Source organism: Peromyscus leucopus, chromosome 4 (assembly GCF_004664715.2).
Source record: "Peromyscus leucopus breed LL Stock chromosome 4, UCI_PerLeu_2.1, whole genome shotgun sequence".
Lineage (NCBI taxonomy): Eukaryota > Metazoa > Chordata > Mammalia > Rodentia > Cricetidae > Peromyscus > Peromyscus leucopus.
The window spans coordinates 106206697-106229657 of NC_051066.1; the positions used below are offsets into that span (position 1 = coordinate 106206697).

At 48.0% G+C, this 22961-nt stretch overlaps 1 protein-coding gene across 1 annotated transcript in view; it reads left to right on the plus strand.

Annotated features, from left to right (window-relative positions):
* Window positions 1-231: 231 nt before the first annotated feature.
* Window positions 232-22961, plus strand: part of Tgm6 (transglutaminase 6) — a 31836-nt gene continuing 9106 nt past the window's right edge. The window contains exons 1-9 of the mRNA XM_028878527.2: window positions 232-316; window positions 14214-14387; window positions 14916-15158; window positions 16039-16157; window positions 18318-18446; window positions 20198-20375; window positions 20826-20964; window positions 22312-22415; window positions 22486-22728. Of these exons, the coding sequence (XP_028734360.1) occupies window positions 310-316; window positions 14214-14387; window positions 14916-15158; window positions 16039-16157; window positions 18318-18446; window positions 20198-20375; window positions 20826-20964; window positions 22312-22415; window positions 22486-22728 (1336 nt within the window). The 5' untranslated portion in view covers window positions 232-309. The remainder of the gene's footprint in view (window positions 317-14213; window positions 14388-14915; window positions 15159-16038; window positions 16158-18317; window positions 18447-20197; window positions 20376-20825; window positions 20965-22311; window positions 22416-22485; window positions 22729-22961) is intronic.

Below are 22961 nucleotides of genomic sequence, written 5' to 3' on the forward strand. Positions count from 1 at the left end.
GTGACCTTCCTGGGCCTGTTCCTCCTGTAGCGCAGCCCTCACCTCCATGTTTCAAAGGCATCTTCGCTGGAGCCACTCCCACGCTGGACACCTTCTAGGTGCAAACCAAAGCAATTACTGGGTGATTATGTGTCTCATGGATGTCATTGCTGGGGTGAGGAAGCCACGCCTCTCCTGAGCTCTGACTTCGCTGCCTAGGAGTGCCCTGTGATGCTCTTCATTAATGTGGATCTGACTGGAGATTCTGGCACACAATCCTGACGATCTACACACTGCTGCACGGAGACGCGGAGTCCATCTGGCTGTTGCATGGCAGGTAAGTGGGCAGTGACTGGGGACCCCAGGCGATGGGTGTCCCCAAGAGGAGCTTTCACACGTGTAGGGTGGGAGGGGTGTTGTTTGGGATGAAACTTTGATCTTTGCTTGTTAGGATTTTAGATTTGGTTAGTCCACAGGACACTCTCTCATAGTCATCAGGAGATGGAAGACCTTGTCCCAAACCACCCTGAGAATCATGGCCAAGGCTCAGCTAGGGTCAGACCTGCTCCATGTGCTTTGATGAAGGAGGCAGGAACTGAATCGAGAGGGAAGGACTCCCATCTACACACACACACACACACACACATACACACACACACACACACACACACACACACACACACACAATGCAGATTCAGAGACATTCCTGGACATCGTTGGGGACCATGGCCCAGATGAGACATAGGACGAAGCCTCCTGGGGAACCTCATGAGCCACATTCTCTCCTAATTTGAACCCATGTACTTGAGGGCAAGAGCAATTCCCTGTGAGGTGAAAAGAATCGTATGACCTTGGGCAGGGAGAGCTGTCATTGGTGCCTCATCTGAACCATGGGAGTTATAATACATACTTCACAGGCCTGCTGGGAAGGGATCCAGGGTACTTCACGCTGCCACACAATAGCTCACATGGGCCTAAAAGACAATGGACTCAGGAAATGTGTCCCCACAGCAGAGCTCCCACACAGGGAATAGGAACAGCAAACCCTGTTAGGTGCCGGGATCCAGTGGGAACCAGCCAGCAGAAGCAGGACCCCGCAGTCAGAGGTCTCTAAGGGATGTTCCCGGTTTTACACCTCCTACTTTCCCTCTTCAGCATCATGGGAAAATGTGTCAATCAACTAACTCTTCCTTTGTTTTAGTCTTTCCAACGCAGGTGACTTTTCCTTGTCACATTTTAATTTCTTCATATTCTTCATGGTAGTGGATCGCATTGGTGGACAGCCAAGGCTGCCCGGCTCCTTGATAGGTGCTATTTCCTAAGTTGAGGTTACTTGCCTGTCAGTGCTGACGTAGAGAGAGCTGGCTTTGTTTCCCTCTGGGTTAGATATTTTTCATGACCTTCACACTCTGCCTCTGCACTGATTTAGCAAGACCAAACTTTATTGCTGAGGAAGGACTAAGTCAACGATGGGGCTCCAGTATCAGATCTGTAACTATTTTGATGGGTGACCACTTGTCTCCATCTGTAAAATATTGGGGTCAGGATCTGGGAAGGTGGCTTAGAGATTTAAGGCTTGCTGTGCAAGCACAAGAGTCTGAGTTCAAATCCCCAGAAGGCATGTAAAGCTAGGCACAGTGGCACACATCTGTAATCAATGGAGATGAGGGCGGGAGAATCCCCAGAAGCTCATGGGCCAGCCAGCCTGGTGTATACAGCAGCAGACAACAAAGAGACCCTGTCCCAACAATGCAGAAGGGGAGGATTGACATGTGAAGATGCGCTTTGACCTTCAGTGCATGTGCCTGAATTCATGCACATAAATGCAAACATCCAGGCTCACATCATACACATACTCACAAGTAAAATGAAATGTTGGAGTCAGAGCTAATCTGCCCAGCATATAAACTGAATGTTATATTGAATTCAATTACCTATGCTTTCTGGGTCCTCCTAGCTTCTTTGGGGTGTTCCCTCCTCAGAGCACAGATAAATGAGGCACCAGGGCCTCCTCCCTACTGTCCTATTCAGACAGGTATCTCTAGTTGGTCCCAGAGCTCTATCCTACAGAGCATGGATATGGTCCCAGAATTCTCTTCAGCCAGGGCCTTCAGTTGATGAGTATTAGCAAATGCAATGAGACCCTTCAGCCATCAATGCATTACAATAACCTTTCAGTTCAGAACTCCTAAGAGATGGTGAGATACTCCATGAGGACTGGCTCTTAGTCATCATTGGTTGAAGCTGATGGGCCACTATCTACTTGTGTGGGGGACCCTGGCTCCCAAGAGGACAAGGAAGAAAAGGGAGATGAAGCAGTTGCCCCAAGAAGGCCTTAGGCGACTCCCCGATTAATCATTTAGCTGTGGAGCTCAGGTGTTCGCGATGCATGCTAAGGGCAGAGTCATAATGGGGCCCATTAAAAAACAATTATACTGAGGCCTGAGTCTGGAAGATGTGGCTGGCTTCAGCTAGGTTTTTGTGCTCAGTCTCACTAGGTACCGTGCCAGGCTGGGACAGAGAATTGTCACTTAGCTCTGTGGTGTCACTGTGGTGTGGAAGAAGAAAAGGGGTGAAAATCTAGGGTAGGTGTGAAGACCATGGCAGGGAGCAGGTGAATGGGACACAACCTTCTGTACACCAGGCTTCCTGTTATACAGGTCTTTAGGGATGGCTGGTAAATACCTAAGCTAGGAGAGGAGGACATGAGGTGGGCAGGCACAGGAGTGGGGGTGGGGCCAAATTGAGAGTAACCTGAAGTGCAACAGGCTGTTTCTAAAACTCTTGTCCCGGAGCGGGAGAAATGACATGTTGACTCTCGTGCAATAGGAGAAGTCCCTTGCGCACTGTGAGCCTCCGTGTCTCCATAGCAACAGGATGGATTGAATAAGATGAGCTAAAAATTGTTCCAAGGCTGGCAGGGCAGTGTAACTTCAGGCAGGGCTGAAAAAGAAAGAGTGAAATGAAAACCAATGTGTATGAGCAGTGGAGTGGCATGGATGGCCAAGGAGAGGGAAAGTGGTTTTGGAAAGGAGGTGACAATTTCAAAACCCCCATCTACAGAGCCCCTAACTGGATCTGGAGCTAAGTGCCCTATTCACAGGGACATCACCCCCCCTGGTTGGAGCCTGTTGTTCTGCGGTGTTTGTTAATGGCGTCCCTTTCCACTCTCGAAATCTCCTTGTCTAACTGGTACAGTTGGTCTTTGCCGACCTTACTCAGTGCTTCTCAAACCATAGGAGGAAGGTGTTATAACCACCCCTTCCCAGGGAAGGGCATCTGAGCCTCAGAGAGGCCCCAACAATTTCACAGGGCCACAGAGGCAGCGAGCACATGAGTCAGAATGGCATTAATTGGCAGAACACTGGAGCGGCAGCCGGCAGGTATTGTATAAATACTGATGTTAGTAACATGATGAACAACATATTTGCTGAGTTCCTAGTATGTGTCAGGTCATGTTCTGAATACTCTGGATTGTTTCATTTAATCCTCTAATACTCGCTAGCAAGAATTATCAACAAACTGCTCCTACCAGGAGACTGAGTTTCAGAAAGGTCCATTCACTGGCTTCAGTTCACACAGCCCTCAAGGAACGCAACCTATACTGGAATTCAGTTGTGTAACTCTGAGCTTATGTTCACAGTGCCTGACCAAGACGCAAAGAAAAGCTGAGAGGTGACCGTGGAAGAAAAAAAGGGAAGGAAATGGGAAAAGCCTTGGGGAAGAGGGGTGTCTATGGGGCTTGCGGTGCTCATATTGTGCCCTTCTTCCTCTCTGACTGGCGGGCACAGCCTTTGACTCAGAGGCTTTGCGGGCTCTGGGCCCGGGATTGAATGCTCACCCTGCAAATCCCCAAGGGAGAAGGCCTAGGGACTGGTAATATGCTCTCCACATTGTCCTCAGGCCTTAGGACCTGTCAACCAGAGAAGTTCCAGATCAGGTATTGCCTGCCCCCAACCCCTCCCTGACACCTGGCAAGGAGCTGTGGAACCACCTCCACATCTGCACACTGATTAGAAGATCAAGAGGAGCACTTGGGGACCAGAGGTACTTGTTTCAGTAGCAAGCCAGAGACTCCCCAAACCATAAGGTCCTTCTGGGTCATTTCACAGATGGAACCACTGAGGCCCAGAAGAGAGGGAACAGCTCGCCCAGGTCCCCCAGGAGTTAGCAGCAGGTCTGCCGCTCTTCTCAGCGGCCACACAGATACATTGAGGCTTGCTTCACGACTATTGCAAAAATAAGAAGTTGGGGGAAAGACAGGGCTCAGCACAGGACTGCATAAGTGGGGAGTATAGGGTAAGCATGATGTGGGTGGGGTCTGGTCCACCAACGGAGGGCCCAGATTGCTGGTAAGCATTAGATTCCTTGTCATACCCCATCCAAGGGGCAGAGAGAGGGGTTCACCACTTATCTAAAATTCGCTGAGCATCTGTTAGGTCCCAAGCCCTAACCCAGACTCTCAGGGGCCCAGGGAGGCTAAGAGCCAGGGCTGAACTTCACGGAGCTCTTAGCACAGAGGAGATAGACATATAAGCAAACAAGTGTAAAGCTTCCTTGAACGTGGGTTGTGGACAGATGCTTTCACGTCAGAGAGCAGTATCTGAGCTGGGATGAAGGGGAAGTGTCACGGAGTTATCTCGACAGACTGTGACCTGTGAATGTATCTACTTCCTCCTTCACACTGCTTCATGCGTAAGATTCCTTCCTCCATGCTTTTCGTCTCACTGTTCCCTTAACTAGGGAGAGACACGTTAGGATACAATAGGAAGTAATCACCAGAATGGTGGCTTTTTCCTCCGCCTCCCTGCTCCGAGTCCTGACTGCCATTTCATAGATAGCAAGTCAGGAGGGTGTGATGCTGATGGGTCTGAATGACTTAGGGGCATCTCCAGGGCCAAATCATAGAGAGATGGGGACCATGACCTCCTGGACTATGAAGAGGTATAAAGCTGGGACATGAGATGGCAGGTCACGATTTCTAGGTTAATCTTCCTGCAAAACTACCAGGGTAGAACAGGAAGAGCAGTGTTGGAGGGGAAGTGGAGAGATGTTGAAAAAATAAAGATATTCGCCAGGGCGGTGGTGGCACACGCCTTTAATCCCAGCACTCGGGAGGCAGAGCCAGGCGGAGCTCTGTGAGTTCGAGGCCAGCCTGGTCTACAAAGCAAGATCCGGGACAGGCACCAAAACTACAGAGTGAGTTCTAGGAAAGGCGCAAAGCTACACAGAGAAACCCTGTCTCGAAAAACAGAAAGAAAGAAAGAAAAAAAAAGAAAAAAAAAAAAAAAAAAAAGAAAGAAAAAAAAAAAAAAAAAAAGAAAGAAAGAAAGAAAGAAAGAAAGAAAGAAAGAAAGAAAGAAAGAAGCTTAGCAAGAGGAGCTTGCTGACATGTCTAGGTGGGTAAGCTACCTCTTCAAGAGCTGCAGGAATTCGGCAGACCAGTGAGATGGCTCAGTGGATATAGGCAGTAAAGGTGCTATCAGTGCAAGCCTGGAGACCTAAGTTCAATTCCCAGAAGTCATGTGAAGGTGCAAGGAGAGAACCAACTCCAAAAAATTGTCCTCTGACCCCTACGTGTGTGCTGTGCATCCATGCCCCCACACACACATTATACATGCACATGTATGCCCCCCACACATTGTGCATGCACATCAATATGCATAATAATATATTTTTTAAAGGAATCCAGCTGAGGGAGCTAGGTTTAGTGACAGGTGCCTTTGCTGGTACTTAGGACAGAGTTCAAAGCTTACCTACAAATAATGTTATGTAGACTGAGCAGGTTATATATTTATGTATTTAGGGGTGTGTGTGTGTGTGTGTGTGTGTGTGTGTGTGTGTGTGTGTGTGTAAATAATTAAAGACAAAGAGGCCATGAATTTGAAAGTGCAAGGGGTATATGGATGTAGAGGGAGGAAATTGGAGAAAATGATGTATATATTATAATCTCAAAAAAATCTATAATTTTAAAAAAGAATTCAAGATCATCCTTGCCTACATAGTGAATTTGAGGGAATCCTGGATGGCATGAAACACTGTCAGAAAGAGAGGGGAAAAGGGAGAGGTAAGGAAGGAAGAAAGGTAAGTGGTAGGGCAGCTGAGGAAATGTGACCCTGGTCTGGGGAGCTATGAGAGAGATGGTTTCTGAGATTCAAGCTTAATGATAATCATGGTTCTGACTCATCCCACAGGAATAGGCAACAAGGTTATTGGGAGGTAATTATCTTGGTCCTGACATGGCTCAGGGTGGTTATAAAGGGGGTGAGACTTGATGAGGGGGCTTAAGCCTTCTGTCATGGCAATCTGTGCTGGTTTCCTATTCCTTTATCATAGATCACACCAGCTCCTGTCACCTTCTGAGGCATCTGCATCCTTATCACAGATAGACAGGAGAGAGTGGGATGGGGGGGGCAAAGAGAGAGGGGTGTGGTCAGATATTGAGAAATAGCAGGGTTATAAGGAGAATGAGTAGCTGCGGGGAGGGAAGTCCATGAACTGGAGGGAGTTTAGGAGAGGGGAGTTGAAAAGGACCCTAATGTAACTTAGAAATATGTAACAAGTACTTGTGAGCCTAGAGGCCAGCATGCACTTTGGTATATGAGTAGGCACCACAGGTAGCCATTTGTCCCTTCTGCCAGTGATAAGGGAAATAACTCCTTCTGGTATTCGGGAACCAGCTTTACAAGTTTCTGAGGAATGCTGGCTTTTATCTAACCACCAGAAATCCTCCTATAGTCCAGGCTGAGCCCATTTCTGAATATTTGGGGTATTCTAGATATTTGGGGGATTGGAGTCTCCTTTGGACCTTCTCATTGTTTCTCTGAAGAAACCTGCCCCCCCTTTTTTAATTTTTTTATTTTATTTTTTATAGTTTACATATCAGCCATGGGTTCCCTAACCCCCTTCCCTTACCCCCAACTTACCCCCATTCCCACCTCCTCCAGTCCTCCCACGAGGACTGCGATCAACCTTGGTAGACTCAGTCCAGTCCAGAGACTGAGCCAAGTGTCCCTGCATAAGCTCCAGAAACCTGCCCCTTTTTATAATGGCTTTCAGTGTCCATTGCCAAATGTGTCTGCTTTCTAGGATCCTAACTGAAGAGGCGTGGCTTCCCTCTTCCTCTTCTCCATCTCTGTCCTCCCAGCACTGCTGAGACTTATAGCTTGCCTGCCCTGTTATTTTTCTTTCAAATTCTATTAAAATTGTCTTTGAGCTAAAAAAAAATTAAATATACTATAATCATTAAAAAGGTAGGCATTTTCATCTACTGTATTGGTTACTGCTCTGCTGCTATGATAAAATACTAGGACTAAAAGCAATTTATACAAAGGAGAGCTTATTTGACTTACTGGTCCAGAGGGATAAGAGACCATCACAGTGAGGAAGCATGGAACCAAGCAGGAGGCATGACAACCAGAGCAGGAAGCCAGGAGCTCATATTCTCACACCCAAGCACAAAGAAGAGAGAAAACTAAAAGTGGTGTGAAGCTTCTAACATTAAAGCCCATCCCCAGTGACATTCTTCTGTAAATCAAGGCCACACCTTCTAAGCCTCCTCAACAGTTCCACCAACTAGGAACTATGTGTTCAAATACCCGAGTCTGTCGAGGACATTTCTCATTCAAACTACTACACTCTACTCCTTGGTCAATGCAGGTTTATGGCTATATCATAATGCAAAATGTTTATGATTTAACTTTAAAAGTCCCTATGGTCGTTCACAGTCTCGACACTGTTTAAAGGTCCAAATCTCTTCTGAAACTCAGGCAATCTTTTAATTGTAACCACCTGCAAAATAAAAAAGCAAATTACATACTCCCAACATATAATAGCATAGAATATACATTATCATTCCAATAGGAAAGAATGGGGACATAGTAAAGAAATACTGGACCAAAGCAAGACCAGAACCCAGTTAGGAAAACATGAAGTCCTGTAGCTTTGTGGCCATCATCAAAGGACTTAGATGGCTCCATCCTTTCAGGTTTTCTGCCTGCTAACACACATCTCTCTCCTGGGCTAGTTCCACTTCCTGTATGTAGCTCTTACAGACAGATATATCATGGCTCTGACATCTCCAACATCTTTGATCTCCAATGCAATTCAGGCTTCACTTTCACAGCTTCGTGCAACGGCCTATGAAGACCTCTTTCCCTCTCATGCAGGGACTCCCCTGCCACACACTATCTGGCCTCAGCAGCTCTCTGAAACTATAGAGGAATAATCCACAACCTCTTTACTCCCCCATCCTCTATATCCCATAAAGTCAGCACCATGTGGACAACACTGCCAAGTCTGGCTCCAGTATGGGATAGACCCTGGTCCCTTGAATCATATCAGCACCAATATTTTTTGTCCAGCTCCTTTCTGGGAAAAGAGAACTGCTTGTGCTCCTTCACTAGTTGGAAACTTAGCTGGGTGGGGTCTTTCCCTGAGGGCACCCTTTCCTTACTCCAGTGCAGAGCAGATCTCTCCTCAACGGTGCTGTTCTCCTTAACAATCACAGCCTCTTCTAGCACATGCCTTGGCTGTGACATTAAGCATCCTAGTGCTCTTCTCTCTAAACTGTGCATTTTGTATTTCATTTTGACCCACTTGCTCTTTTTCATTGTAGACTTACAGAAGGGTTATCAATAATTACCATACCACAGTTCCAACATCAAGTAGTCTTGAAATTTTTTCTACCAATGAAATTAGTCCTTTGCTTTCTAATTTAGCTTCAGGCAAGTTCTCAGGACACAGACAGAAGGCAGCTGGATTCTTTGCCAAAAATATCACATGAATGGCCTCTAGCCCAGTTACTGTTAAAATCTTCACTTTCTTCTGAGACCTCTTGAGCTAAACCTCTACAGTCCACATTACTCTCAGTACTTCTATCTTCAGGACTCCTATTCAAACAGCTAAAGCTCTGCTTACCACATTCACTGGCTTTTCAAGTCTAAAGTTCCAAAGACTTCCACATTCTTCCAAACAACAGCATACTTGGGTTCTTCTCAGCAGCAACCCACTCTCTGGTACCAACTTCTGCATTAGTTATTCTGTATTAGTTACTTTTCTGTGGCTGTGGATAAAAAACAAACAAACAAACAAACACCATTACTAAAAGCAACTAATAGATGAAAGAGTTTATTTGACTTATGGTTCCAGAGGGAGAGAAGTCCATCATGTCAGAGAAGTGTGTGGCAGCCAGCAGCAGGCATGACAGCCAGAACAGGAAGCTGAGAGCTCACATCTTCAAATACAAGCATGAAGCAGAGAGATTGATCTCAAAGTGGAACAAGGCTTTTAATCTTAAAGCCTGTCCCCAGTGACATACTACTCCAGCAAGACTGTACTACCTAATGCTCCCTAAGCAGTGCCACCAACTGGCAACTAAGTGTTTAAATGCCTGAGACTCTAGGGAATACTCCTCACTCAAATCACCACATCTATCTTCTTCAGATCATGACCCTTGCCAAACTGCTGTTACAATGTCCAGGATGCAGGCTCCTCTTGTATTTTAGAGTCTTGAACTTCTGGGTCTGTGATGCTTATGGGATCAAAAGCAAAGGTAGCAGAGTATAGGGGTTCTATGCACGTACAGACTCAAGTGCCAGAATCTAAGCTCCACTGTTTACAAAGTTCTGTGACCCTTCCTGTTTCCATTTGTAAAGTTGAGACAAACATCCCTCAAATGGTTAATGAAGATTAAAGAACATAGCATTTATAAAATACTTAAGGGGGCTGGAGAGATGGCTCAATGGTTAAGAGCACTGACTGTTCTTCCAGAGGACCCAGGTTCAATTCCCCACACCCACATGGCAGCTCACACCTGTCTGTAACTCCAGTTTCAGGAGACCTCATACCCATAGCAAAGTACAAATGCACATAAATAATAATAATAAAATATTAAAATAAAATTTAAAAGTACTTAGAAAACTACTTGTTTCATAGGAAATCTTACTAAATAAAACCTATTCAGTGTCTCTGCCCACAATTAGTGTATGCCTGCTGTATACACCAAACAAAATAGAAGCAAGATCCCAGGTACCCTTAGGCAGGAAATAACTCTTTAAAGATATTTATATCAGTACATTTCTTGTTGCTATGACAAAAGGCCTGAGAGTAACTTGAAGGAAGAAAGATTCAGTTCGAAAGGCAGTTTTAGCAGTTTTAGGCCATGGTCCTTTAGACCATGGGCAGAAAATCATGGTGCCTGAGCATGTGGTGGAGGAGCTTTTTACCTCATGAAGACAGGAAACAGTCACAAGAAGAATAAGACTCTCCCAAGGACTCACATCCCACTCAGTGAGTGACCTCTGTCCTCTACCTAAAACCCACCTCTTAAAGCTTCCAGGACCTTCCAAAAGAGCACCACTAGCTGGGGACATTTTATATCTAACCCATAACAATATTAGTTCAATTTCACATCATAGTGTTACATTTCTTACCTTCTATATTCTTTGAAAAACTATGAGTGATGTTTTCTTCGAGAGGTGGAATGTTTCCTCTCCTTGAATCTATGCAGACCTTTGTAACTGCCGGTAACTAATGGAATGTGGTAGTGATAGCAGAGTGAGACTTCTTAGGTCACAACACAAAAGGTTTTGCAGCTTCATCCTCGGTCTCTTAGATCACTTGCCTAGAGACAAACCAGGTGTCCCCAGTCATAGGACACTTAGGCACAAGGAGAGTCCCATGTGGAAAAGAACTAAAGTTCTGACTTAGATCGACTTCTCCAACCATGTGTGTTAAGTGCATTGGAAGTGGGTCCTCCAGCCCCAAACAGGCTTTCAGGCAAATACAGCCCAGCTGGTGTGCGACTGAGCCTAGGAGGCTCTCCAGAGGTGCAGTGGCCAGATGAGCACTGAGCAAGCTCCTGACTCACAGGAAACAACGTGTCTTAATTTGCTTCCTGTTGCTGTGATAAAACACTGACCAAAACCAACTTAAGAAAGAAACGGTTTGTTTAGCTAACACTTCCAGGTCATAGTCCATCATCAAGGGAAACCAGAGCAAGAGCTCAAGGCAGGACCCTGAAGGCAGGAACTGAGGAAGAGATCTCAGGGGAATGCTGCTTACTGACTTGCTTCCCCAGGCTGGCTTAGCTACCTTTCTTATAGAGCCCAGACCCATTTGCCTAATGATGGTACTCCCCATAGTGGAATGGGCCCTGCTGTATCAATTAACTATCAAGAAAATGCACCATAGATCAAGCTGATGAGGCAATTCTTTGAGGTTCTATTTCCCCAGATAACTATAGTTTGTGTTAACTGACGAAAACCTAGCTGGCACCCAGGATGACACAGCAATTCTGGTTTCCCTCAGCTAAACTCTGAGGTTAGCAAACTGATTAAACAGCAGCAGATTGCTAATGCATCAGCTTTCTTGTCATTAAATTTCTTGGAATTAATTTGATGTATATTAGTGGCTCCAGTTACGATTTCACAATTATTATATTCCAATCTGTACTATAAAAAGTAAATAAGAAATCAATTTTAGTTCAACATAGTTAAGTATATGAATGCTTGTCACAACTTTATCAGAACACATGGCATTCTGGTCAGGAGACATGTAACGTACCATGCAGACTTACTCCTGTGGGATGTGGTGGAGACCAAATTCTATTCAAACAATGTCACTAAATACCTGACATAAAGGAGGGAGGGTTTATTTTTAGTTCGTGTTTCAGAGATTCAGTTTGGACCTACACATGCTTGAGCACAACATCTTGGTGACAAGAATGTGTGGCAGAAGAGGACTGTTCCTGCTGTGGGATGGTCTGTATGTCAAATTGTTCTGATTGGTCAATAAATAAAACACTGATTGGCCGGTGGCCAGGCAGGAAGTAGGTGGACAAGAGAGAGGAAAATCTGGAAGCAGAAGCTGAGCAGAGAGACACCGCCAGCCGCCCATGACCAGCAGCATGTGAAGACCCGGTAACCACCACGTGCAAGGTATAGATTTATAGAAATGGATTAATTTAAGCTATAAGAACAGTTAGCAAGAAGCCTGCCATGGCCATACAGTTTGTAAGCAATATAAGTCTCTGTGTTTACTTGGTTGGGTCTGAGCGGCTGTGGGACTGGCGGGTGACAGAGATTTGTCATGACTGTAGGCAAGGCAGGAAAACTCTAGCTACAGCTCACAATGGCTTTGACCTAACCTGGCCGGATGCCTATGCCACCCTGACCGGCAATGGCTTGGCCAGGTTGTAGTTGAAAAGAAGCACATTTGCCCAGGTACTTACTAAAGACCAGACATGGAACTTTCCTCATTAGTGTGTCAGGTGGTCAGGGTGGCATAGGCATCCGGCCAGGTTAGGTCAAAGCCATTGTGAGCTGTAGCTAGAGTTTTCCTGCCTTGCCCACAGTCATGACAAATCTCTGTCACCTGCCAGTCCCACAGCTGCTCAGACCAACCAAGTAAACACAGAGACTTATATTGCTTACAAACTGTATGGCCGTGGCAGGCTTCTTGCTAACTGTTCTTATAGCTTAAATTAATCCATTTCCATAAATCTATACCTTGCCACGTGGCTGGTGGCTTACCGGCGTCTTCACATGCTGCTGGTCATGGCGGCGGCTGGCGGTGTCTCTCTGCCTCAGCCTTCTGCTTCCCAGAATTTTCCTCTCTCCTTGTCCCACCTACTTCCTGCCTGGCCACTGGCCAATCAGTGTTTTATTTATTGACCAATCAGAACAATTTGACATACAGACCATCCCACAGCACTAAAACTCAAGCTACATGTTCCCCCTGTGGTGGACAGGAAGCAGGGCCGGGGGATACAAGAAGGAATGTACCTGTACAACAGTGCCCATGGATATACAAGTACCACAGCCCATTCCTCGTCTCCCTCCAAGTTTTGGTGGTCTGTTGCTGGTAACAATCTACCCTCACAGCAGCTTTTCCCTAAATGTCAGAAGTACCATAGACTGTTCAGTCCCCAGTACTCAGTACGACACGCAATCGCTAAACAAACCGACCTCAAATAGACAAAGGATGAGGATTCTGAGATCGAGGTCAGATCCATCGTTTTTCTCTACCCAAGAGAGGCCCCGCCAATTGAAGACTTAGCCTCAATGCCACCTTCGCAAGGATATCTTGTTTGTCACTCTTTAGACTTCATTAGGTCCCTCTGTCCTTGTCCTTTGAGCTCTTGTGTTCCTGACAGTGTGTGTCTAAACAGTAACTAGCCACATGTGGACTCAACCACGCAGGTGATGCACCTGCTTATTTGGAACATAACGATGGATATTTATTTCTCATGTTTTGAGTGATCTAAATGACAAGAAGTTATCCTGAGAACCTCTCCAATGGCATCATCATCCCCATTCTACTGAGAAGGAAAGTAAAATATAGATAGTTCAAGGAGGAAGTAGTTCGTCCAATAGATGGTCAAGTCAAGCTCTGGTCACTGCAGTTGACTCAGAGGCCCCACCCATGAGCACTGAGCTTTACCATACAATCACTGAAGACAGCACCATGTCTCTCTTGTCCACCAATCTATCTCGGCACCCAGACAGCAAGCTGATGGAAAGAATATGTCACCAATCTTTGGCGTTGGTCTATTCTGTAGATCTGAATTAGCCTACTTGCTGAAATTTATTTTTAACTCTAAAATCAATTTTCTTGACACTTTCTTAGCTATTCACAGACCTCCAGACAATAGTAAAAGAAAGTTGAGGTGGTACATCCATGTTCTCGGGTAAATCTGAACAAGAAACTGCATTCTAGTTTCAACTTTCAGATTTTTGCATTTTGTTTGTGTGAGTTTTTTGCTTGTTTTGTTTGTTTGGGGCTTGGGGTTTTTTGGTTTTTTTGTTTTTTGGTTTTTCAAGACAGGGTTTCTCTGTGTAGCTTTGCGCCTTTCCTGGAACTCACTTGGTAGCCCAGGCTGGCCTCGAACTCACAGAGATCCGCCTGCCTCTGCCTCCCGAGTGCTGGGATTAAAGGTGTGCACCACCACCGCCCAGCGGGGCTTGGAGTTTTTGTTGTTTTGAGACAGGAACTCACTATGTAGCTCTGGTTGGCCTGGAGCTTGCTGTGTAGACCAGGCTGGCTCAAACTCACAGAGATCCACCTACCTCAGCTAGGATTCAAGGCCTAAAGACTTTACAGAATTTAAGAGAACCAATGGTATGTCATAAATAGACAGACCAGTACTGCAGGGATGAAGCAGATGGAGACAGTCGGAGACAGATGAAGTTGCCTCAAAAGCTTGACCTCACTTCTCTCCTCTCCCTTCTTAGGGGTCAGAATCACCAAGGTGGACTGGCAACATTCAGAAAATGGTACAGCCCACCACACCCAAGATTACCCTTGCCCTGAGCTGGTGGTTCGAAGGGGCCAGTTATTCAATCTCACCCTGGAGCTGAGTGGAGTCCTGGACAGCGAGGAGGCCCTCATCTTCACTGTGGAGACAGGTAACTGGCCTTGCCAGAACCCCTGGTGGTCCCCAGACTACTGATTTTATGACCAGTAATTTGAGATTCTTCAGTTAGTAGCACAGGCTTTGGAGGGAAGCGGGTCCCTGGGAAGTGGGCTTCTGATCATTTCCAAGGGAAAGGTGGAAAATGCCACCAGTACACAGCAGCCAGCTGTGCGAGGTAACCTTTCTGGAGCCCTCTGTATGTAAAGGAATCCATGTATGTAAAGGGCTCTTGACGGTCATGGAAAATACTCACGCACTTTGGGAGCCTAAATCCTTTCTTTTTCCAGCCAGAGAAGAGGCTAGCTGTCACTTTCTCCTTTGCCCAAGGGATAGTGGAGAGCCAAGGCTGCTGGGAGGTGTCCACTCTCCCCCTGGGCTCCCTGAGCTTGCCCAGTCCTTCTCTTTACAGCCTTCCAGCATTTGGAGGATAAACTCTGGGCTTCTGGGCCTATAGCATTCTGCTTCTCTAAAGCAACATATTTAAGAGCAGAGTCTCTTGATCCCTTCTCCTCCCTGCCAGGGCCCCACGCATCTGAGGCTCTCCACACCAAAGCCACATTCCAGACAGCAGAGCTAGAGATAGGTGACCTCTGGACAGCTGCACAAGGGGAACAGACAGAGAACACCATCACCGTCAGCCTTGCGAGCCCTTCCAATGCAGTCATTGGCCGATACCTGCTGAGTGCCAGGGCCTCCTCCCGCCGGAAACACAGTGACCGCAGGCTGGGCCACTTTATTCTCCTGTTCAATCCCTGGTGCCCAGGTAGGAGCTTCCATAACTGAGACCGAGGGTCCCCTGGAAGATCTGAATTAGCCTACTTGCTGAAATTTATTTTTAACTCTAAAAATCAATTTTCTTGGCACTTTCTTAGCTATTCACAGTAAAAGAAAGTTGAGGTGGTATGTCCGTCCATGTCCTCAGAGGCAGGTCTATCTGCGGGGGGAGGGGGCGGAGGGGGGAACCTTGGAAGCAAGATAAGGGATAGGAAGACAAGAGCCAGGACCAGATAGATGTAGGTCCCACAATATCAGGCATGACAATAGAACCTGGGGGGGGGGGCAGGAAGATAGAGGCTTCTGATGTGAGAAGCCAGGAGGTCAAATGGGAGATGAGAAAAGTAGGAGAAGCTCAAGAGTGGGTAAGAGAGCATCCATGCATGTGGGGTGGGTCAGGCTGCTCTAAGATGCAGAGAGCATCCATGCATGTGGGACGGGTCAGGCTGCTCTAGAGCATCCATGCATGTGGGGCGGGTCAGGCTGCTCTAAGATGCTCTTGGGACTAATAACAGTGCCTAACTCTTGCAGATGAGGTGGGAATTCATCTGACTAGTGCAGCAACATAGTCCTATGACAAGGTCTCAGCAGGGGTAGCTAGGATCAGGACCTTATTAATGTTTGGAAAATATAAGGCGCTGTTGGCATCAAGGTGGAACATCAGATGGATCAAGATTGAAAGGGTTAGGCCCTGCTTGGAAGGAAAAAACCACCTAGAAAGGATGTCTTAGCGGAGAGGGGCATGGAGCCAGTAAGCCGCTTTCCCTGTCCTGACCATGTCAGCCCTCAGGCTCTCTCATGTGGCTAAGCCCTCCCCAGGTCAGTAGGGACAAAGCCCCAGCCTCTATGGCCTGCTGACTGCTTTTCAGAGGACGATGTGTTTCTGGACTCAGAGGAAGAGAGGCAAGAGTACGTGCTTAACGACAGTGGCATCATCTTCCGAGGCGTGGAGAAGCACATCCGAGCCCAGGGCTGGAACTACGGGCAGGTCTTCAGGGGCACAACGAGAGGGGGTGGACCAGGGCTGGGACTACGGGCAGGTCTTCAGGGGCACAACCAGAGGGGGTGGACCAGGGCTGGGATGACGGGCAGGTCTTCAGGGGCACAACCAGAGGGGGTGGACCAGGGCTGGGACTACGGGCAGGTCTTCAGGGGCATAACCAGAGGGGGTGGACCAGGGCTGGGATGACGGGCAGGTCTTCAGGGGCACAACCAGAGGGGGTGGCCCAGGGCTGGGACTATGGGCAGGTCTTCAGGGGCATAACCAGAGGGGGTGGACCAGGGCTGGGATGACGGGCAGGTCTTCAGGGGCATAACCAGAGGGGGTGGACCAGGGCTGGGATGACGGGCAGGTCTTCAGGGGCATAACCAGAGGGGGTGGACCAGGGCTGGGATGACGGGCAGGTCTTCAGGGGCATAACCAGAGGGGGTGGACCAGGGCTGGGATGACGGGCAGGTCTTCAGGGCATAACAGAGGGGGTGGCCCAGGGCTGGGATGACGGGCAGGTCTTCAGGGGCACAACCAGAGGGGGTGGACCAGGGCTGGGGTGGTAAAGGCAGCCTGGGAGACTTCTGTCTACCCACCTCTTCCTAGGAGAGGCAAGCTGGGCTGACTTAAGGCAGGCAAAATCATTCATTTATTCATTCATTTACTCATTCACTCAAATACCACCCATCACAAGTCCTCCTCCCCATGCTAAGGCCTATCCTGGACCCTTGAAAAGGGGGAGCTTTGGATACCGTTTAGAGTTAAAAGTCAGTTCTGTCTGGAAATATATGGAGCTTCAATCAGTGGTTCTCAAGCAAGAGCATGTATCAGAGTCACAGGGGATCTCCTAAAATCACAGGTGGCCAAGTTCCTCCCTCTGAGAGTCTGACTTAAGCGGCTGTAGGGCCAGGCCTAGGAATCTGCATTTTAAGCATGTTCCCAAGTCATGCTGACACTGTTGGTCTGAGACTCTGCTTTGAGAGCCCATCCATGAAGAAAACTGGTTCCAGTCCCCACTGCAGACCCTAAAACCCACAGACGCCCAAGTCCCTTCGCTAAGAGACAGATTTGTGTGGGGCCTGGATGCCTGTGTGTGTTTGGTTTCTCTCTAAGTCGCTTCTAATGCCAAAACAGTGGAAACACTAAATAGTTACACCGCAATGTTCAAGGAATGACAAGGGGAAAAACCGTACATCTATCCAGTTCAGACACAAGGATACAGAACCTACACACATAGGGCTGACGGCAGCTACAAGACCAGTCCCAGTGGGTGAAGAAAATGGAGGGGGGGTGGATGGAATGGAGCAAAAGCAGCTCAGGAGAAGGTGAAAGGAACCACAGATGAGACAATAGATAGTAGGTTCAGGTCCGCAGAGTTGGGCAAGACCTAAATGGGCAAGGGGGGGGGCGGGGGGGGGAGCAGGATGGGGAGCAGCCCAAGCAACTGAGAGTAGAAATCAAGGGAGCATAGAGTCTGCTAAAGGACTCTGCCTGAGTAGGCTCCAGATGCCACATGAGACTGCCCAGGTAAGGACAGGCTGGGGGTCAAAAGCACTAAGAGCTCAGGAACTGGTCAGTGATAATACACTGGAAGTTGAGTGTCCACCTAAAGAGTTACCACCCTTAGCAATGACCTCTTCCTACCATGGGAGCCCAGCACTGTTAAACCTTCCAGATTCTCAGAGATAATTTGAATGAAAATCCTAGTTGTTAAATGTTATCAGCTGGTCCAAATGTCCATGAAGCATGTAGAGCAAAGGAGTGTGTCAGTAAAGTAGGTATGTGGCTCAAGGACCACCATGGGGAATCTTGGGAAGACTGAGCTTCTGGTTCCAAGATGACCCTTTGAAGAAGGACTTTTTTTTTTTTTTTTTTTGGTTTTTCGAGACAGGGTTTCTCTGTGTAGCTTTGCGCCTTCCTTGGAGCTCACTTGGTAGCCCAGGCTGGCCTCGAACTCACAGAGATCCACCTGGCTCTGCCTCCCGAGTGCTGGGATTAAAGGCGTGCGCCACCACCGCCCGGCGAAGAAGGACTTTTAATGTCCCCAGGGGGAGTTGGTGCAAACGGATACAAACACAAGGCACAGATCAGGTGGGGCTGTGGGAGGGCCTAGAATATGGATAAGGCCCTGGCCTCTGAGTGCAGCTTTTCTGGGAGCAGTTTGAAGAGGACATCCTGAACATCTGCCTCTCCATCCTGGACCGAAGTCCTAGTCACCAGGAGGACCCAGCCACGGATGTGTCCCGCCGCCATGACCCAGTCTATGTTACCAGAATCATCAGTGCTATGGTAAGGAGGCCACTACCATCTTTACATGCCCTTCCTTCGAGGACACCCCAAACTAGTCCCGGCACCGAACCCTAAGAATTTTACCAAGTCACCTCTTGCTTTTCATACTGCTGCATAACCAGCCACACCCAAAGACTATGCTAACACACCCCGTGTTACAGTCAATTCTGTAGGTCAAGAATTTGGCAGGACACCATGAGACTGGCTTACCCCAGCTCCTGGATGCTTCTGCTGGGGGTTCCTGGATGGTTGTGGCTCCATCCCCAAGGTGGTTGGCTAGAGTCATCTATCTCAAGCCTTTATTTAGCTCTGGTAGTTGGGGGCTCCTTGTTTCCTGCCCATGCCATGCCTGCTGGACTTCCCAACCCTCACTCAGGCCTCCAGCCTGGTGGGGACTGGAAACTGGGACTGGCCAGTGATCTCACTTCTGTGGTCAAAGCAGTCCCAGGACATTTCGGCAAAGGTGTACGGGCCCAGGCCCCACTTCTCCAGGGAAGGAGTATTTACTTTAACTGATCATAAGCTGGAGGCCACATGCCACAAAAGGCCAGAAGAGAGCCTACTATTTTTATTATTTTTTATTTCTTTAATTAAAATATAATTATATCCCTTTCTGCCCTCCAGTCCCTCCATGTACCACTCCCCTTTTTCCCTCTCAAAAGCATGGCCACTTTTTATTCCATTGTTATTGGTGTGTGTGTGTGTGTGTGTGTGTGTGGTGTGTGTGTGATGCTAAAATATATACTATTTAAATATATAAATACAATCTTCTTAGTCTGTATAACGTTACTTGTGTATATATGATTTTAGGTTTGAGCACTGGTTTTTTAGGTTTCTCCTGGTCTCATCGTATCATGGGTATAGCTTCCCTGACATTTCTAGGAGACACAATCTCACAGCAGCTTTCCTGGTACTCTGGGAGAGTCTATCATTAATAGCAGCCTCGACCCCATGTGGTTGTCAAGGTCATGGGATTCTAAAAGTAAAGCTGTATTTCTCAGGTGCCCTTGGTCCCCCAAGACCTCAGAGTGATGATAGAGGTCACAGTCAACACCAGTGAAGGATCCCAGGCTGCAAGTCACAGCAAGTCCTGAACTCAGGGATCACCCCTTTGCTAACCCAGTTAGGCAGGTCCCCTAATCCCTTGGAATTTCACTTTTCTTCTCTGGGGAAAAGGGACACAGCAGATACAGGAAGATAAAAGACCTTACACTGGACTTAAAACAAGTTAACTCTCTTGACGTAAAATCCTAAGGCCCGTGCTTGACACAGAGCAGCGTTCAACAGGCACCAGACTGCCGCTATGATCACAGTGCCACTGGCAGCCCCAAAATTGACTAATATGCAGATATTTAAAGCAGGAAATGCTCCCAAATCATAGGTGGCTTTTGACAACAGACTATCGAAATTGAAGATAACTGAAAGTTTTAAGTAGTGTAAAAATGGGCTTTATTTAGTTTTGTGTTCGGGGAGGTGTTTGAGATCAAATCCCAGGCCTCTTGCAGGCTAATCATGTGCTGTACATTCTAGACAGACAGACAACGACAGCACACAACACACACACACACACACACACACACACACACACACACACACACACACACTGGTATTTTAAGAAAGCAGAGTGCCCTAACTTCCAGGGAACTTAAACCCGTTGGCGACCCCACTGACTTGGGACTCCAAGGGCAGATGATTTGACAAGGAAGATGGAGATGCCAGCCCAGTGACTGACTCACACCCTCTCTGCCCAGGTGAACAGCAACAATGACCGGGGTGTGGTACAAGGCCAGTGGCAGGGCAAATATGGCGGCGGCACCAGCCCACTGAACTGGCGTGGCAGTGTGGCCATCCTGCAGAAGTGGTTCAAGGGCAGATACAAACCAGTCAAGTACGGCCAGTGCTGGGTCTTTGCTGGAGTCATGTGCACAGGTAGGGAAGAAAAGCCTGCCAGCAGCACATACAGTCCTTGGTGTGCATGTGTTTGCATAGATTTGCATGTACCTCGATCAGTTTTCGTTAATGAAGAGGAGAGAGCAATCAGGTTAAAGAACAGAGAAAACAAACAGTCTGTTTCTTTGGCATTTGGTGTTTTATTTAGCATAAATCCTCCCTCTGCCTCAATCTCATTGGTTGTCATGGGTCAGCCCTGTGGTCCTCGGATCCCCTCAGAAAGGTACATGGCATTGCCGTGTGGACCCAGAACCTGCCTACCCACATGAGGGTGACAGCAGCAACTCCAGCAAAGCCCTCTGAGAGACTCCAGAGCACTTGGTGGTTCTGAGGCAGGAGAGCCACAGTGGAGAGACCAGGGACTGAGGCAAGAGAGGCGGAGCAGCGTGAGTGGAACTGGGCACCTCCGTCTGACGCGCTACTCCACAGTCCTCAGGTGCCTGGGGATCGCAACCAGGGTGGTGTCCAACTTCAACTCAGCCCATGACACTGATGGCAACCTGAGTGTGGACAAATATGTGGACTCCTTTGGACGGACCCTGGAGGACCTAACAGAAGACAGCATGTGGTAGGTCCTGGGCCACTGAGCATCGGGGTCAGGAGTGGCCCAGTCCAGTTCTGAGTACTGGATCCTTCTCTCCTCTCCTCATACAAACCTCTCTTCCTGATGTCGTCACCTCCCTCTGGCCCCCAGATGTTTACCGATGCATTTTTCAGTGAGAGCGGCCTCCCCAGAGGATTTCACTGCCGCCTTAACACCAGCCCAGTAAAGCAGGATCTGGTTTCCCTCGGCTGCTTGTCTGCCATGCAGCCTGGTGCAAGTAACACCATTGTTCCAATCTCATACTCCCACTGTGAGCACAGGAAGCTGAGAATAGTCAAGACCTCCTCACCAGGGCCTACACAATGTCTGCACAGCCCACGCCCTACCCACCCTCCTGTTACTCACTCCCAAGATACTTGCACATCTCCTAGTTCTTGAGCACAATTTCCTGTCCCCTGCCCTTTGTCTACACTATTCCTCCTACCCAGAATGCTGTTCCCTTCAGCCTTTCTCTGGCTGATTCCTTTGAATATAGGCCTCATCTTAGAAGTCATTTACCTAGAGTAGGTCTCCAGCAGCCGTTCTCCGGCACAAGCCCCTTGTTTTCTGCACAGTATTTATTACAGTGTTTGAGGGTCCCTGTCTTCCTGTCATCTGCATTAAAATAAAAACACACACGTGTGTACACAAGGATATACACACATATGCACATACTTACACACACTTGTACACACAGAGACACACACGCACATAAATACACACAGACACATATACATACGTACATACATATGTACACGTAAGCATACAGAGACAAAACATACACCAACATGCAAGTAGGAAGATGTATAAACACATGAAAAACACAAAAATATGCAAACACACAGACATACAAATATACACCAACATACGAGCACTCATACACACAAGGTCAGAAAAACCCACAAACTTGCATGCATGCAGGTGCAGGAACACACAAGCACACACAAACATAAAAGCCCTCATGCACACAAGGGCACAAACACACACAAATATGCAAGCTTGCAGACACACGAGCATAGAAGCACACACACATTTAAACATGCAAGATGCACACACGTAAACACACACTTACGCACACATGAATGCGCACATCTACTTACATTAGCCAGGCAGGGTGAGCTGGGTGGGGGCAAGCTCTTTGGTCTTCCCTACAGCTGTATTTCTGGTATCTTGAAAGCAGGTTGTTGACATGTGTACACGCAATCATGCACACACAAATGTGAATGAGTGGGTCATGGGATGCAGCCGCAGCACTGGCTGGTCAGCAGTAGAGACTTCCCTTCTCTGGGCCTCTGTATGCACACAGCCGCCTTGCCCGCGTGTCTCTGGCAGGAATTTCCATGTCTGGAATGAAAGCTGGTTTGCGCGACAGGACCTGGGCCCCTCCTATGATGGCTGGCAGGTTTTGGACGCCACGCCCCAAGAAGAGAGCGAAGGTAGGGATCGTTGGGTGGGCCCGGACCCCCCTGGCAGCACGCTGCTCATCCTATTCCTCCTCCTGCCCAGGCATGTTCCAGTGCGGCCCTGCCTCAGTCACCGCCATCCGTGAGGGTGATGTGCACCTAGCCCACGATGGCCCCTTCGTCTTTGCTGAGGTCAACGCAGACTACATCACCTGGCTGTGGCATGAGGACAAGAGGCGGGAGCGCGTGTACTCAGACACGAAGAAGATCGGCAGGTGCATCAGTACCAAGGCAGTGGGCAGTGACTCTCGTGTGGACATCACAGGCCTCTACAAGTATCCAGAAGGTAAGCGCCATGGAGCAGACTTTATCAGCCTCCCCATGATCGGTCTGTGGGCTGCAGAAGGCCCACGGAAAATCTGGAGCCCGATCCCCTCCAAATGTGAGGATGGCCGCAGTAGCTGCAGTTGGGCGCTGTCTATGCGGCCGGCACCTGCCTTCTCTGCCCGCTGCACACCTCTTCTGGGCTAGCTTTCCCATATACAGCAAGAATAGTGCTGTTTCCTCCAACGCTTGCCA